We start from the raw sequence: 18,468 nt of genomic DNA on the forward strand, positions 1-18,468 counted from the left end.
GATGTCGTCAACTTGATAACTTGTCCTGCAACAATACTGAATAGGGCCGTCAGATGATTAGGCTTAGAATTGACTTTGAAAAGTAAAGAAAAAGTTTGAAAAACTTCCTTCCAATGTTTTTCAAGACATGGACAAGTCCAAAACATAGGAATTAATGAAGCTTCTCCATTATTGCATCTGTCACAGTAGGGAGATATGTCCGAATAAAAATGAGATAGCTTATCTTTAGTCATATAGACTCTATGTACCACCTTAAATTGTATAAAGGAATGGCGAGCACATAGTGATGAAGTATTAACCAGTTAAAAAATTTCATTCCAAGTTTCCTCAGATATTGATGTCTATAAATCTTGTTCCCAGAGATTTTTAATTTTGTCTAAAGGAACATTCCTCGTTTCCAGTAACATACCATAAATATTAGATATTGAACCATTATAAAAAGGTGTCAAATTAAAAATTATGTCTAGTAAGTTCTTATCTGAGCTTATAGGAAATGTGCATGATTGAGATCTTAGAAAGTCTCTGATTTGTAAGTGTCTAAAAAAGTGAGTTTTGGGTAGGCTATATTTAGCTGACAATTGCTCAAATAAAAAAAGATCCCAAAAACATTTAATACCCAACCTGTCCCATTCTTTAAAAGCTAATTCAGTCATGGAGGGTTTAAAAAAATTAGAATACATGGGACTAGAAAGGGAAAATCTCAATAAACCAAAATGTTTTCTAAATTGTATCCAGATCCTCAGGGTATGTTTAACTATTAAATTATCAGTTAGTTTACTTACAAGTAAAGGAAGTGAGGGTCCAAGAAGAGAAATAATAGAAAATTTATTAACAGAATTAGCTTCTAAAGAAACCCATACCGGACAGTCTACACGATAAATATAATAGAGCCAAAACATAAGATATCGTATAGTAACTGCCCAGTAATTAAACCTAAAATTAGGTAAGGCTAAACCTCCAGACTTTTTAGGTTTTTGAAGATGAACTTTATTTAAACGAGGATGTTTATTTTTCCCTATTTAAGAGGATAAAATAGATTCAAAAGAGTCAAAAAAGGATTTAGGAATAAAAACGGGTAAAGCCTGAAAAAGATATATAAATTTAGGTAGAATATTCATTTTAATAGAATTAATTTATCCGATCAATGATATTGAAAGAGGTGACCAATTTAATAATATCTTTTTTTATATGCTTCAATAAAGTAAGAAAGTTTTCTTTAAACAGGTGTTTGTAATTCTGAGTGATTGTTACACCCAAATAAGTAAATAGATTCCTTACAATTTTAAAAGGGAGATTAGTACCAAATTATTTAAAGGAAATAATTCACTCTTACATAGGTTCAGTTTATATCCTGAAAACTGGCTAAAACAGGAGAGTAAAGAAAGTACACAAGGTAATGAAGTCTCAACATTAGAGATAAAAGACAATAAATCATCAGCGTAAAGCGAGATTTTGTGGGTGATACATCTCCTTAAAATACCACAGATATCATTAGATTCTCAAAAAGCAATGGCAAGGGGTTCTAAAGCTAAATCAAAAATCAAAGGACTCAACAGACAACCTTGTCTGGTTCCACGGTGAAGGTCAAATGGTTTGGAATTTTGAAAATTAATAAGAATCCGAGCAGAAGGAGATAAATAAAGTAATTTAATCCGTTGAATAAAATCTGGTCCAAAATTAAATTTTTCTAGGGTTTTAAATAAGTAATTCCATTCAACCCGATCGAAGGCCTTCTCAGCATCTAAGGATATCACACATTCCGATATCTCCTGAGAAGGACAGTAAGTAACATTTAATACACGGCGTATATTAAAATGGGAATATTGGTTTATAATAAATCCGGTCTGATCATCAGAAATAATAGAAGGTAAAATATTTTCAATCTTACGAGCCAGACTTTAGAAAGAATTTTAGTATCTACATTCAGTAATGAAATTGGCCTATATGAAGAGCATTCAGTTGGATCCTTGTTCTTTTTTAGGATAAGCATAATAGAAACTTCGTAAAAAGATTGAGGCAAACTACCCAATTTGAAAGAATCTAAAAAGACGAAGTGTAACTGCTGTATAATTAATGAAGAAAAAGCCTTATAAATTCTCCCGAAAATCCATCTGGACCTGGAGCCTTCCCCAAGTGTAATGAACGTATAGCCTCGGCAATTTCCTCATAAGAAATGCTTTGATCCATCTGTTTGCAATTATCTGCAGAAAATGCAGGGATATTTAATTGATCTAGAAAATTATTCATTACAGTATTATCTTTAGGGGAATCAGAACTATAAAGTTTAGAATAGAATTCTCTAAAGGCATCATTTATTTCAGAGTAATCAGTTGTCCTGTTACCGTTAGTTTTGCAAATTTCTTTAATTTGTCATTTAACGACAGAAGTTTTTAATTGGTTGGCCAATACTTTGCCTGATTTATCTCCGTGAATGTAAAATTGAGTTTTATCTTTAAGAAATTGAGTTTCAATTGGATATGTTAACAGAAGATCATATTTAGTTTTAACTTCAACACGTCTTTTATATAAATCAGGATCTGGAGCTACAGCATACTTTTGATCTAATTGTTTTAATTGATCGGCTAATTCAATTCTTTATTAGCTTTATTCTTAACACTCACAGTATAAGAAATAGTTTGCCCTCTAATATAGGCCTTGAAAGTATCCCATACAATAAGATTAGAAGTCTCTTCCTTTTTATTCACTTCAAAAAACAAAATAATATGCTTCTCTAGAAATTTTAAAAATTCCTTATCAGATAACAAAGTTGTATTAAAACGCCAAAATCTGTTGGTTTAAAGAAGACCAGGGAGTTTTAAAGATAAAAATGTAGGAGCATGATCTGAAGCAGCAATCTCTTTATATTCACAGGAACGAACTGATGAAATCATTTGACTATCAATAAAAAAATAATCAATCCTGGAATATGTGTGATGAACATGGGAAAAAAACGAATTCACCCTATCTAAAGGAAGTAGAAAACACCAAACATCAACTATACTACACTTCAATAAAAAGGATTGAATAAACAAAGCTGATTTATTAGGAGATGCTGGTTTAGAAGATGATCGGTCTAAAACTGGGTCTAGCCAACATTTAAAATCTCCTTCCATCACCAAAGAATAAAGATTCAGATCTGGTAAAAATGAAGAAAAGCGTTCAAAGAATCCTGGGTCATCTACATTTGGGGCATACACATGGGCAAATACTATTAATTTATTATCTAGTTTTCCTGAAACTATAACAAAACGTCCATTAGTATCAGACACTATGTTGGACAAAGGGAAGTGTATTATCTATAAGAATTGAAACTCCTCTAGATTTGGCCTGAAAAGAAGAGTGAAAACAATGTGCATTCCAATGGCTTAAAAAACGTAGATGATCACATTTGCATATGTGAGTTTCTTGTAAAAAAAAATAATAGGGTCCTTAAATTTCTTAATATAAGCAAAAATCTTACTATGTTTAACAGGGTGATTTAACACTTTCACGTTAAAACTGAGTAAAGTAATAGTTTGGTCCATTTTTAATATTATTTAAAGGAAGGGTTAAAATGCAAGTTTAAAACCAAGCCATAAACCTTGAGAAATGGTAACCAAGCAACAAGTTGGCTAAAAATTCGAAAACAGCTTCTGTGAAAAAAACATAACCCCACCCACCTCCCAAAGAAAGAAAATCGACCAGTAGAAAGTCGGCATCTACAAACTACAGACACCCCCCCAAAAAACCTGGTGATCACTTCAATTAATTTCAAGGTTATTTATATTCCAACCTAGACTAAACAATACCCAAACAAGAGATTCAATTCTCATTTATCAAAAATACAGTATTAAAAAATATGAAAGGAAATTAGTTACAAAGGTTTACCTAAAGTAAAAGATACAATTATTCATACAGATAGACATTGAACATTAATCTTATATCTTCATGGAAAAACAGACTAAGCAATTAACCTTAAAATTTAAAAAATCTTTGTGCTTCAGCATTCAAGCAAAACCATTCGAAGGATCCATCTTTAATGAGATTCTCAGTCAAACTGGGTAGCCAAGGGACGGGTTAAAACCCTTGTTAAAAAAATTCCAACAAAGCTTGTTTAAACTTAGCACATTCCTGCATAACCTCAAGAAACTTAGAGAATCTTAATATTCCACCTTATAACCAATCATGCCCCTTCAATGGGATTTGTGAATTAAAAGTTTCTCATTTAATCGTGTGTCTTAATGTAAGGAGAAAGTAAACAGTTAACCTTCAGATTTAAACTTTTGTGCTTCAACAGTCGAGCAGAACCATTCGAAAGAACCATTTTTAAGTGTGATTCTGAGGCGGGCTGGGTAGCGAACGGAAGGCTTGAAACCCATATTAAAAAGTTCAGACATAACTTCTTTGAACTTAACATGTTCCTGCATAACCTGAGGTGAATAACCTTCAACAATTCTAATCTTGCGGCCGTTATAGTCAATCGTGCCTCTTCAACGAGATTTGCAAATTAAGAGTTCCTTTGTTTTAAATTCCTGAAAACAGATTATTACTGATCTTGGTCTCTGAGTGTTAGGAGGTCTAAACGCAGGAGATCTGTGAACTCGATCAATCATAGGCACAGACGTCAAAATCTCCAGAAATAATTCTTGCAAAAAGTTTGCAAAAAACTCCATAGGATGGTTACCTTTGGTTAGTTCTTCGAGACCCAGAACCCGTAGGTTGTTCCTTCTTCTATTTTCTAGGTCGATTATCTTCTGTCTTAACTTTTCATTGGACTTCGATTGCTTTTCACAAAGCTTCTGCAATTCATCCATTTCCGTTTCCAGAGTCATCGAATTTTCCTCATTATTTTTAATACGTTTATCATGTTCATTAAGAGTTTGTTGAATAGAGTCCAAGTTACCATCTATTTGTCTAAATTCAGTGCTGAATTGTTGAAACTTCTCAGAGGCTTCTCGTGTATGACATTGCAGCAATTCCATAATAGAATCCAAAGAGGCAGGAAAATCATCCTTTTTAGTACCTCTGGCACCACTTCCAGCCATAATGAAAGAATATCACACTTAAAAAAGAAGTTTCAAGACAGGTTGGAAATAGTAAGATAATTAAAGTTGGAGCAACGGCAGATTGCTGTTACTCCATCAGCCACCACCAGCAAATCTCAGAATGATTTAATTCCATGTTTGCATTTAGTTTGCAGATCTTTTAAAATCTACAATGAGATTGGAGCTTCAGGGTCATAAAAGAAATGTTGAAGCAAGTGATTGAAATAATACCTTTTTTAACCAAATTTCAAAGAATAATTCACTCTCTAGGATTCATTGCTTAACTTGCAATTCAAAAGTATATGTCATTTTTCTAAGAATGAAGGTATTCAGAAATATTCCTAACCAGTGGGATTCTGAACTTCAAAAAAAAAGGGTTTAATGTTGGATTAGTATTAACGCTTTATCGATGGTCAGTGCAAACTTGGTGGGCTGGGGTGATGGACGTGTTTCCATGCTGTGTCTTTCTATGGCACTATTCAGTTATTTGTTGTCATTGGGCACATGTTTTGCATTTATTAAGACCCATCAAATAGCAGTGAGGTGAAGAAATAGCTGGGTTTTTTTTCAATAATGTTTGAGGGCACATTTGCTGAGACACTGCTATTTTATGAAAAGGTGATATCAGAGTTTTTGTATTAACTTGAAGCTGCACCACTTCCCTTGGTTTACCATCTCATCCATACCAAAGCATATCTGACCATTCAGACACACTGGAGGCAAAACTAAGCGGTGTTAAGAGTACCAAAAGATATTGACTTTGTATGCTACAGGATATGCCCAACATGAACACTGGTTACCTATTGTGAAATCTGAGACTTGTTCTGGATATGTGTTCAATTTCAATTACTGTAGAATTTTCAAGTTAACATAATGATGCAACTGCTCATAAATTCAGAAGTATTTGTAAAGTTATGTGTTGCTGACTAGCTATCATATTTTGTAGATGGTTAACGGTTAGTCTCTACTGCTAAATGTTGCAGATAGAAGTAATGGAGGTTGCTCTGGATCAAGCTGGCTTGCCCAATGAAAGAAAAATTGCCATCATAGACAAAAATCGCGATCTGCATATCACATCAGTGCGTAGATTTGGGAAAGAACAAAAAATCATTAAAATAGGTAGGTAATGAAATTGCTAACAAAAATGTTTAATGATAAAAGGATAATAATCATATTTTTGTTTCATACAGGATAATAATCATACATCTCATCTGGTCACCGGGACCGGATGAGATATACCCCAGGCTATTGTGGGAGGCGAGGGAGGAGATTGCTGAGCCTATGACAATGATCTTTGCATCATCAATGGGGATGGGAGAGGTTCTGCAGAATTGGAGGGTTGCAGATGTTGTTCCCTTATTCAAGAAAGGGTGCAGAGATAGCCCTGGAAATTATAGACCAGTGAGCCTTACTTCAGTGGTTGGTATGTTGATGGAGAAGACCCTGAGAGGCAGGATTTATGAACATTTGAAGAGGCATAATATGATTAGGAATAGTCAGCATGGCTTTTCCAAAGGCAGGTCGTGCCTTATGAGCCTGACTGAATTTTTTGAGGATGTGACTAAACATATTGATGAAGGTAGAGCAGTAGATGTATATAGATTTCAGCAAGGTGTTTGATAAGGTACCCCATGCAAGGCTTATTGAGAAAGTAAGAAGACATGGGATCCAAGGGGACCTTGCTTTGTGGATCCAGAATTGGCTTGTCCACAGAAGGCAAAGAGTGGTTGTAGACGGGTCATATTCTGCATGGAGGTTGGTGACCAGTGGTGTGCCTCAGGGATCTGTTCTGGGACCTGTACACTTCATGATTTTTATAAATGACCTGGATGAGGAAGTGGAGGGATGGGTTAGTAAATTTGCTGATGACACAAAGGTTGGGGGTGTTGTGGATAGTGTGGAGGACTGTCAGAAGTTACAGTGGGACTTCGATAGGATACAAAAGTGGGCTGAGAAGTGGCAGATGGAGTTCAACCCAGATAAGTGCGAGGTGGTTAATTTTGGTAGGCCAAATATGATGGCAGATTATAGTATTAATGGTAAGACTCTTGGCAGTGTGGAGGACCAGAGGACCCTGGTCAGACCCCACTTGGAGTACTGTGCTCATTTCTGGTGAAGGATGGTGAAACCATAGAAAGGGTGCAGAGGAGATTTACAAGGATGTTGCCTGGATTGGGGAGCATGCCTTATGAGAATAGGTTGAGTGATGGAGGATGAGAGGTGACCTGATAGAGGTGTATAAAATGATGAAAGGCATTGATTGTGTGGATAGCAGGATGCTTTTTCCCAGGGCTGAAATGGCTAATACAAGAGGCACAGTTTTAAGGTACTTGGAAGTAGGTACAGAGGAGATGTCAGGGGTAAGTTTTTTATGCAGAAAGTGGTGAGTGCGTGGAATGGGCTGCAGGCGACAGTGGTGGAGGCAGATACAATAGGGTCTTTTAAGAGACTCTTGGATAAGTAGATGGAGCTTAGAAAAATAGAGGGCTATGGGTAACCCTAAGTAATTTCTAAAGTTGTACATGTTCGGCACAGCACTGTGGGCTGAAGGGCCTGTATTGTGCTGTAGGTTTTCTATGTTTCTGTGTTTCAGCATCTTGAAATAAAGGTTCCATTGTCACTTGTTTACAGACCAGTTTGTAAGTGTGTTATTAGAATTGATGAAATTGCCAAAAAATTGGGCACCAATATTTATTTATGCAATGTTGATCTTTGACTTTTTGCTGACTGTTTTGGTGATCTGATTGGTCTGTGCTCCTGAAGCAACAAGTTATTGTTGCAAACAACTTTTGTCAAAAAGAACAATTAGTAATGACACAAACTCCAGGAATTACTGTTAAAATGTTGAAATAATTCCCATCAAATAAGTAAAATATGGGATTTTATCCAGAATTTCATTACTTACCAAGTCAGTGGATCTGGTTGTCAAATAAGGAAGTGAAGGTATTTGTGAAAGTCCAAGGAGATTTGTGGTAATATTTCTGGGGTTGAGTTGTTTTGGAGAAGTTGGGTTTGTTACCCTTGGGTGTAGTTACATACCTAAGTATACAGTTGTACAAGGTAGTTTTTTTTTCCAGATAAGGTAAGAAATAATCTTCACATATGTTATACAAAGACTAAGAAATACTAATTCACACAAAGTCCTATGATCCTGCCTGGCCTGCTGCATTCAACCGGCATTTTGTGTGTGTTGCTTGAATTTCCAGCATCTGCAGATTTCCTCGTGTTTGCTAAACACTATCCAAATCTTTTTGGACAAGACAAATAGGGAGAACACAAGAAGAATATTTTCAAACTGTGGATGGCAATGACCTAGAATTCACTTGATGATCAATAATTTCCAAAGGAAGTTGTATAGCCATTTGAGGAAAACAATTTTAGAGGGTTGTTGACTGGAATGGTACTGAGTGGACTGTCTTTCAAAGACTAGCCATGGATTTGGTGCACCAAATGGGTGCCTTCTGTTCCTTTATGACTTTGTCTACCAGCCACACCTTGTTAGTTGATGCTGACTCTAACTGATGTGCATCCAAGCTTAAATTGTATTTTGACGACCAGTTAAGGTGTCTCCCTTACTGGAGTTAACTGTCAAACTGTATGAAAGTGTAATATTCACAGATCTTCGATGTTATTCAAAGACAGGGTGAGAGCTTGATCATTAGACATATTTTAAAATGGAGGTAGATAATATTTAATAGATTGAAAAATAGAGGGGTATGGAGAAGTGGCAGTGAAGAAAAGTTGAGGCCAGCATAGACCAGCCTGAATCATATTAAATGATGAGGCAGGTTAGAAGGACCCAGTGATAGACTACTGCTCCTATTTTATTGTGTTCATGTAAAAAAAAGTGCAAGATACAAATTTTAAAACACTTAAAGCAATAAATTTCAATTAATTAAAGATAAATTATTTGATTATATGCCAGATCTGACCTGCCCCAGATTCAGTGGACAGATCTTTCAGTGTTCCCATTGAAGAACAGAAGAACCTTTGTCTTGTCTATCAGAGAGTAGTAGGAAGACAGCAGCAATCAGCTGACTGGAAGTTCAGAATTCACTGCTGTCTGTATTCTCCCACATCCCAAGGGTTAGCGTTAGTAAGTTGTGGGCATATTAGCACCAGAAGCATAGTGACACTTGCAGGTTGCCCTCAGCACATCTTCGGATTGAGTTGGTCATTGACGTAAATGACGCATTTCACTGTATGTTTCAGTTGTACATACAAAAAAAGATTAAAGTTAATCTTTAATCTGTTTGCCATCAATAGAAGTTTCCTGTTATCAATGCATAAGATTTAAGGGAAGCAAAAGTTTTCTTCTTGGCTCTGCACTGCATGCCATTTCCAACCTAAATTCTTCCCCTTCTCCATGATCTCCCTTTATCCGCGGTCTGTTTGCAGGCCGGCACACAGGTTTAATGCACAAAATCCCAGAATTTCAAGAGAACTCTAGCCCATGTCCTCTTCTGGACACTCTTAACACACATCTCATTTCATATCAAACTACAGCAAAATAGAATTTTCATTTTCATGGATTTTATTTCTAAACATCTGGGCTCTGAGTGATGGCATAGCCATAAGTTTTCCTTTATTGCCAATGTGATATAAAAGCAGACCTCTCATTATAGAGATATTACATTATGTGTAGAAAGTAATCATGTTATTATCTAGCACAATGAAGCTAAAGATAAAAACTCGTGTTTTGATCTGGAAAAATTCTAGCTTTTCATTTCCGGTGGCTACGAGTATGCTGCAGTGATTATCCTTAATGGTGTTAATCATCTATATTAATGATTTGGTTGAGAATGTGGTTGTCATGGTTAGTAGATTTGTGGGTGACACCTAAATGAATGGTATAGTGCACAGTTAAGAGGGATATCTTAAGATTAGCAACACACACAAAATGCTGGAGGAACTTAGCAGGCCAGGCAGCATCTATGGAAAAAAGTACAGTTGTCATTTCAGGCCGAAACTTTGGCTGTTCTTTTTTCCATGGATGCTGTCTGGCCTGCTGAGTTCCTCCAGCATTTTGTGTATGTTGCTCGGATTTCCAGTGTCTGCAGATTTTCTCTTGTTTGTTATCTAAGAATAGAGCAGGATGTAAATCAGCCTGGGAAGTAGGCCAAGGAATAACATATGGAATTTAACCTGGTCAAGTGTAAGGTGTTGCACTATGGTAAGTTAAAGGAGGGCAGGATAGTAAATGGTAGGACCTTGTAGAGTGTTGGTGAATAGACCGATGTAAGGACATGGGTATATAGCTCGCTGATAAGGGAGGCCCAATAGGCAGATTGATGAAAAATGCTTTTGGATTGCTTGACTTCATTAATCAGGGCATTGAGTATGGGAATTGGGATATCATGTTACAACTGTACAAGTCATTAGCAAGATCACAATTGAAGTATTATGTTCAGTTCTGATCACCTAGCTATAGGAAAGATGTCATTAATCTGAAAGGGTGCAGAAAATATTAACAAGGTTATTGCCAGGATGGGACTAGACACCTTGAGTTGCAAGAAGAGGCTGGTAAGCTGGGACTTTATTCCCTGGAGTGTAGGAAGTTGTGGGCTGATGTTATTTATGTTCCTCATCATTTTATATATCTCTATAAAGTGAAGTGTCAGCCTTTTAGCCAGAGTGGAGGAGTCAAGAGAGCATAAGTTTAAAACAAGAGGAGAAAATTGAAGATAAGGTTTTTTATATGGAGGGTAGTGGATATATATAATGAACTACCAGAGGAAACTGTGGAAGTGAATATGAAGTACATGTAGACAGTGTTGTGTATGTGGCCTGGTTACACAACAATGCTATTAATAAAAACGCTGGAGATGGGAGCTAAGGTTCAGGATTCTTTACTGGCAGAAACCGAACAATATGCTCAATATATGCCTAATAGCGCATTCAATGATGTGTTACTAAAGCATAAAGTAGTCCCTTATTATACTGTAGGCTATACAGTACACTCCTCCTCTTTTATTTTAATAGTGTATCAATTGTTTTATTTACTGGGGCACTATGCTAAACAAATACGTTTACCCTTAACATACAAACGCCTACCATTTGTTTACTTAGTAACTTAATAATATCAAATTATAACAAAATAATTTAATAATATCAAATTATAACAAGACTTTTTATTTTACTTTTGGTCTAAGACCCATTTATAACTCAAGTTTCTGGGGGGGGGTCTTCTCTGTCTCTCTGGGTAATGTCTGTCAATAAACTTGTTTGTTTTAATACAGATTTCCATATAAAAGACATGAAAAGTTGACCTCTGAGCATAAGGGGTTAAGAAGAATTGCGCCTCCAACTTGCTAAGAGTTCTAGGCAGGAGATCGCCTCCGTATAATGAAGACTTCTCTGTGCAGCTGTCCTAGATATATATGCATCTTTGTACTATCACTTGTCTTCTTTACCCATATCTTATTTGTTCCAACTGAGCTAATTACACAGCCAATCTTCATATTCTCCTTAGATTCCAGATAGATAGCCTGACCTTTATGATACCATCTCTTATCGTAATATAACTTTCCATCTTCTATTCTTGCTTCATATCTTTGTGCTAGTCAGCAGGAGTGCTGGGAAGATGCTCAGGAGAAGACGGAGATGCTGGTCTTTTCGGAGGTTTAAGCTTATTGAGAGTTTGCAGATCTTCCATTATCTGTTCATCTGTTAACAAGTAACTGTGCAGGTGCAGGTTTTCGTCTTTTGCTGTAGTTGGAACAGGGTCATTAGGTCTCCTTCTTAGTTTCCTAGCCATTATTGGCTTTACCTCCATAGAATCTCCTGTGAGTTCCATTGTTAGCCTCTCATTCTCAATCATCTTTTTCTTTTCTTCTAACTCAATCTTTTTATCTTCAAATTCCTTCACTGCTGCTTTCTTCTCTTTAATATAATTCCTTTCCACTTGTTCTGTCTCCAGTTGCAGAAAAAGCTCTGCATTTCATATCCTTTCTTTGTATTGTTGATCTAGTTTCTTCATCCTTTTCTGATACTCCTGCAAAGTGCCTTCCTGTAACTGCTGTAGCCGTCTTTGGAGAGATGTCAATTTCTCTTGGTACATCTGCTCTTTTACTTCCAGGTAGTCTTCATCATCCTGCTTATTGGCAATATCTGTCTCCCTTGCATCCTCTGTATCTTCATCCAAGTCGCGTACATGGATACTGCGTTCATCCTCATCGTCGACGCTGTCTAGCTCCTCCTCGTTGTTGTAATTGTTGACAATGGGTGAGAGGAGAGCTGCGGACATCTTCCCCACTGAGCTGCCCTCCTTTGTTGACACATCTAGTGCCTTGATGGTATGCCAATCCAACTGGATTTTCCTGAGCTACTCACATCCCAGTAACGGTGGTCCTCCATTTTTCAGTACATAGAGATTCAGCTGCTGTCTTTTGTCTCCATAGGTCACTGTCACTTTAATTTTACCTTTGGGACGCATTTCTGTCCTGTGTAAATCTTAAGCAGTAGTTTAGTTTGTTTCAGAGGTATGTGAGAAAACGGTTGTTTGTAGTTGTGTACAGAGATCACTGTTAAAGCTGAGCCTGTGTCCAATTCCATTTTCAGTCTCACGCCTGCCACTTGTGGAGTGATCCTTATTGCTCTTCGATCATCTGTCTCTTTCACGTTGTGAAGTTGCAGACAAGACAATTCACTTTCGTCTGAGTCGTTTTCATCAGAACTGCTTTCGTCCATTTTGTGTACATTGTTGTGTTTTCCTTTCTGGGGTTTCTTGTTTCTCTGTATTTTGTCCTTTTTCTGCTGTTTACTAACTTTGCATACTCTGCCAGTGTGGCCCTGTTTGCCACAGTTTCTGCATTATTTGTCTTTAAACCAACAGTCATCAGGATCATGTGACATGTTCCTACAACAGTAACATTGTTTACTAGCTTTGCATACTCTGCCAATGTGGCCCTGTTTGCCACAGTTTCTGCATTCTTTGTCTTTAAACCAACAGTCATTAGGGTCATGTGACATGTTCCCACAATGGTAACATTTCTTTCCTTCATTTCTGTTTAGTGACATTTTATTCATAGCATACACCAGAGATTTTTGTTGTATCTCTGAAGCACCCCGTCCTGCTGTTTCCATTGATATTGCAAAGTTTGGCGCCTTTTCTAATGTAAGGTCTTTTTCACCCAGGAACAACTTCTGTGTGGTTTCACGGTTCATGCCACACAATAACCTGTCCCTCAATGCATCCAATAGACCAGCTCCAAATTGACAATGTTCTGATAATTTGCGCAATTCAGCACAATATTCAGAAATGCTTTCATTTTCACTCTGATTCCATTTGTGAAATTTAAATCTTTCAGCAATGACCAGTGGTTTGGGGTTTAAATGCTGTTGGAGAGTGTCTACTATTTGCTTGAACATTTTGTCAGCTGGCTTTTCAGGGGTTAACAAGCTCCATAGCAGCCCATATGTTTTTGCTTCCATAATACTGAGTAAGACGCTGGCTTTCTTTTCATCATTAACACCGTTAGCCTCACAATATAACTCCACTCTTTCAATGTAAGTTGCCCAGTCTTCAATGCCACGGTCAAATACTGTAATGGTTCCAATCATCACCATCTTTGTTATGTTAATTTAGCCCGGTTCTCCCCTTATTTTCCTTTTTTTTGATTCACATGTCCTTTTTGCTAGCACCACGAGCGCACTCCGTCTAGATGTGTGTGTGTGTGTTGGTCCTTTTTATCCCCCTTCTGGGGCAGGCAGACCCTCAGTCCCTGGGAGTCAGCGCCAGCTGTGGTCACGACTGGACATGCTGAAGCTCCGACTGTGTCTCTTGGTCTCACGACGTTTCCGACCCCAACTGTGCTCCCGCTTCCTTTCAGACTCGTGGCCTCGCTGTGCCTCCTTCTTCCTCTCCTTGGCTCGTTTCTTGCGCTCTTCTTCCAAATGTCGTTATCAGTTAAAACACGGCGTTCTGATACGATGCAGGTTCATTAACCTCGTTGCCAATTTGTTGTGTATGTGGCCTGGTTACACAACAATGCTATTAATAAAAACGCTGGAGATGGGAGCTAAGGTTCATGATTCTTTACTGGCAGAAACCGAACTCGGCACACACGTACAGATCAATACACGCCTAATAGCGCATTCAATCATGTGTTACTAAAACATAAAATAGTCCCTTATTATACTGTAGGCTATACGGTACAGACAGGTTCGGAAAGGTTTGAAGTGATTATGGACTACATGCAGGCAAATGGGACTAACTTGGTCAGCATGAATGTTTAGGTCTAAGGGTTTGTTTCAGTGCTGTTTTATTCAATGATTCTAGGGTTCAGGATGGGGCAGTTGCTATACAAGTCAACACAGTGTGTAGTGAGACTGTGAGAAAGAACAGGCCATTTTTCTCAGCAGTTGATTGGGACAGGACTGCGCAAGTGCGTGCAAGTCAGTCCGTGAGTCAGCGGGAGTACTTAAAAGAGAGCAGTTTGATGGAGCGGGTGACAGAGTAGAGGGAGACAGAGTAGGAAGGCTTTGGCTCGAGAGGCTTCTGCGAGCAGAGACTGAGGACGAGCTTCACTCCAAGTGAGGACCCCTCGAGAGTCTTTGGCGAGGAGGCTAAGAGAGGAGACTACGCCACAGTTGGAGAGGGTGAGAAGTGGTGAAGAGATGACTGCTAGGCTGATTCAGTGTGCTGCATGCATGATGTGGGAGGTCAGGGACACTGACAATGCCTCTGGCTCCTACACCTGTGGAAAATGTGTCCAGTTTCAGCTTCTGAAGGACCGTGTTGCAGCACTGGAGAGGCAACTGGCTGACCTTAGGTTCATCTGGGAAAACGAGAGTTTTCTGGACAGGACCTACAGTGAGGTCGTTACACCGAGGATACCAGAAGAGAAAAGGGGGGGGCGACGATGAGCAAGGAAAGGACGCTTGAAGTACGGGAGACCCCGGGGGATGTGCCTCTCGTAAACAGGTTCACCCTCTTGGAAGCTATTGGGACAGAAGATGATGCCAGCCTGAGAGGCAGTCAGATCTGCGAGCCAACAATTGGTGCTGAAGCAAAGCCGAGGAGACAGACGTCAGGCAGAGCCGTGGTAGTAGGGGACTCCATAGTGAGAGGTACAGAAAGGGGTTTCTGTGGCAACAGGTGAGATTTAAGGATGGTGTGTTGCCTCCCTGGTGCCAGGATCCAGGACGTCACGGACCGATTGCAGGGAATCGTCAAGAGTGAAGATGAACATCCAGAAGTGGTGGTGCATGTCGGCACAAATGACGTGGGGAAGAAGAGGAAAGACATTCTACAGCATGACTTCAGAGAACTCAGAAGAAGGCTGAAAAACAGGACTTCCAGGGTGGTTATCTCCGGTTTGCTTCCAGTTCCTCGTGCTGGAGTGGGCAGGAACAGGGAGATAATGGATCTGAATGTGTGGCTGAGGAACTGGTGCAGGAAGCAAGGATTTACATTCTTGGACCATTGGGGTATTTCTCGGGGTAAGGCTGAATTGTACAAAAGGGACGGGTTGCATCTTAATAAGCAGGGCACCCGCATTCTGGCAGGTAGGTTTGCCTCTGCAACACGGGTGTGTTTAAACTAAGTAGTGGCGGGGAGGGGACGAACTGGAAACATAAGGATGGAGATAAAGGGAAAGTGAGAATAAGAAAAGTTAAGAAAGACAGCAGAATCAACAGAGCAGAAAGCTCAGGAAGGGATCGTACAGTATGGCCAAGTGAAATAGGAATTGGTATGGGAGGTGAAGGGAGTAATGAATTAAAAATATTATATATGAGTGCACGGAGTATAAGAAATAAAGTAGATGAGTTTAAGGCACAGTTGGAAATTGCTAAGTATGATGTTGTGGGAATAACAGAGACATGGCTTCAAGTGGTCAGGGCCTGGGAAATGAATATTCAAGGGTATACGTCCTATCGAAAGGACAGATCGATGGGCAGAGGGGGTGGGGTGGCTCTGTTGGTGAGGAATGATATTCAGTCCCTTGCGAGGGGGGACATAGAATCAGGAGAGGTAGAGTCAGTATGGATAGAACTGAGAAATTGTAAGGGTAGAAAGACCCTAATGGGAGTTATCTACAGGCCCCCAAACAGTAGTCTGGATGCAGGGTGTAAGTTGAATCAAGAGTTAAAATTGGCATGTAGCAAAGGTAATGCTACAGTTGTTATGGAGGATTTCGATATGCAGGTAGACTGGAGGAATCAGGTTGGTACTGGACCCCAAGAAAGGGAGTTTGTGGAGTCCCTCTGAGATGGATTCTTAGAACAGCTTGTACTGGAACCTACCAGAGAGAACGCAATTCCAGATTTAGTGTTGTGCAATGAACCGGATTTAATTAGGGACCTCGAGGTAAAGGAGCCATTAGGAGGTAGTGACCATAATATGATAAGTTTTAATCTACAATTTGAGAGGGAGAAGGGAAACTCAGTAGTGTCAGTATTACAGTTGAACAAAGGAAACTATGGTGCTATGAGGGAGGAGCTGTCCAAAGTTCAATGGAACGATACCCTAGCAGGGATGACAGTGGAACAGCAATGGCAAGTGTTTCTGGGAATAATGCGGAAGGTGCGGGATCAGTTCATTCCAAAGAGGAAGAAAGATCCTAAGGGGAGTAAGGGGAGGCCGTGGCTGACAAGGGAAGTAATGGACAGTATAAAAATAAAAGAGAAGAAATATAACATAGCAAAGACGAGTGGGAAGCCGGAGGATTGGGAAACTTTTAAAGAGCAACAGAAGGTAACTAAAAAGGCAATGCGCAGAGAAAAAATGAGGTACGAAGGTAAACTAGCCAAGAATATAAAGGAGGATAGTAAAAGCTTCTTTAGGTATGTGAAAAGGAAAAAAAAATAGTTAAGACCAAAATTGGGCCCTTGAAGACAGAAACGGGTGAATTTATTATGGGGAACAAGGAAATGGCAGACAAGTTGAACAGGTACTTTGGATCTGTCTTCTCTAGGGAAGACACAAACAATCTCCCAGATATAATAGTGGCCAAAGGACCTAGGGTAATGGATGAACTGAAGGAAATTTATATTAGGGAGGAAATGGTGTTGGATAGACTGTTGGGTCTGAAGGCTGATAAGTCGCCGGGACGTGATAGTCTGCATCCCAGGGTACTTAAGGAGGTGGCTTTAGAAATCGTGGACGCATTGGTCATCATTTTCTAATGTTCTATAGATTCAGGATCAGTTCCTGTGGATTGGAGGGTGGCTAATGTTGTCCCTCTCTTCAAGAAGGGAGGAAGAGAGAAAACAGGGAATTATAGACTGGTTAGCCTGACGTCGGTGGTGGGAAAGATGCTGGAGTCAATTATAAAAGATTAAATTACGACACATCTGGATAGCAGTAACAGGATCAGTCCAAGTCAGCATGGATTTACGAAGGGGAAATCGTGCTTGACTAATCATCTGGAATTTTTTGAGTACGTAACTATGAAAATGGGCAAGGGAGAGCCAGTGGATGTAATGTACCTGGACTTTCAGAAAGCCTTTGATAAAGTCCCACATAGGAGATTAGTGGGCAAAATTAGGGCACATGGTATTGGGGGCAGAGTACTGAAATGGATTGAAAATTGGCTGGCTGACAGAAAACAAAGAGTAGCGATTAACAGGTCCCTTTCGGAATGGCAGGCGGTGACCAGTGAGGTACCGCAGGGTTCAGTGCTGGGACTGCAGCTGTTTACAATATATATTAATGATTTAGATGAGGGAATTAAAAGTAACATTGGCAAATTTGCCGATGACACAAAGCTGGGTGGCAGTGTGAAATGTGAGGAGGATGTTATGAGAATGCAGGGTGACTTGGACAGGCTGGGTGAGTGGGCAGATGCAGTTTAATGTGAATAAATGTGAGGTTATCCACTTTGGTGGTAAGAACAGGAAGGCAGATTATCATCTAAATGGAGTCAAGTTAAGAAAACGGGAAGTACAACGAGATCTAGGTGTTCTTGTACATCAGTCACTGAAAGCAAGCCTGCAAGTACAGCAGGCTGTGAAGAAAGCTAATGACATGCTGGCCTTCATAACAAGGGGAATTGAGGAGAAGAGCAAAGGGGTCCTTCTGCAGCTGTACAGGGCCCTGGTGAGGCTACACCTGGAGTACTGTGTGCAGTTTTGGTCTCCAAATTTCAGGAAGGACATTCTTGCTATTGAGGGACGGAACTGCAGCGTAGGTTCACAAGGTTAATTCCCGGGATGGCGGGACTGTCATATGTCGAAAGATTGGAGCGACTGGGCTTGTATACTCTGGAATTTAGAAGGCTGAGAGGGGATCTTATTGAAACATATAAGATTGTTAAGGGATTGGACATGCTGGAGGCAGGAAGCATGTTCCCACTGATGGGTGAGTCCAGAGCCAGAGGCCACAGTTTAAGAATAAGGGATAGGCCATTTAGAACGGAGTTGAGGAAAAACTTTTTCACCCAGAGAGTGGTGGATGTATGGAATTCTGTGCCCCAGAAGGCTGTGGAGGCCAAGTATCTGG

At 39.3% G+C, this 18,468-nt stretch overlaps 1 protein-coding gene across 2 annotated transcripts in view; it reads left to right on the forward strand.

Annotated features, from left to right (window-relative positions):
• ift80 (intraflagellar transport 80 homolog (Chlamydomonas)) overlaps window positions 1-18,468 on the forward strand; it is a 288,715-nt gene that overhangs the window by 204,717 nt on the left and 65,530 nt on the right. For both annotated transcript variants that reach the window (XM_063045849.1, XM_063045850.1), the window contains exon 14: window positions 6,008-6,143. In XM_063045849.1, coding sequence (XP_062901919.1) covers window positions 6,008-6,143 — 136 coding nt within the window. The remainder of the gene's footprint in view (window positions 1-6,007; window positions 6,144-18,468) is intronic.

Source organism: Mobula hypostoma, chromosome 4, assembly GCF_963921235.1.
Source record: "Mobula hypostoma chromosome 4, sMobHyp1.1, whole genome shotgun sequence".
Classification (NCBI taxonomy): Eukaryota; Metazoa; Chordata; class Chondrichthyes; order Myliobatiformes; family Myliobatidae; genus Mobula; species Mobula hypostoma.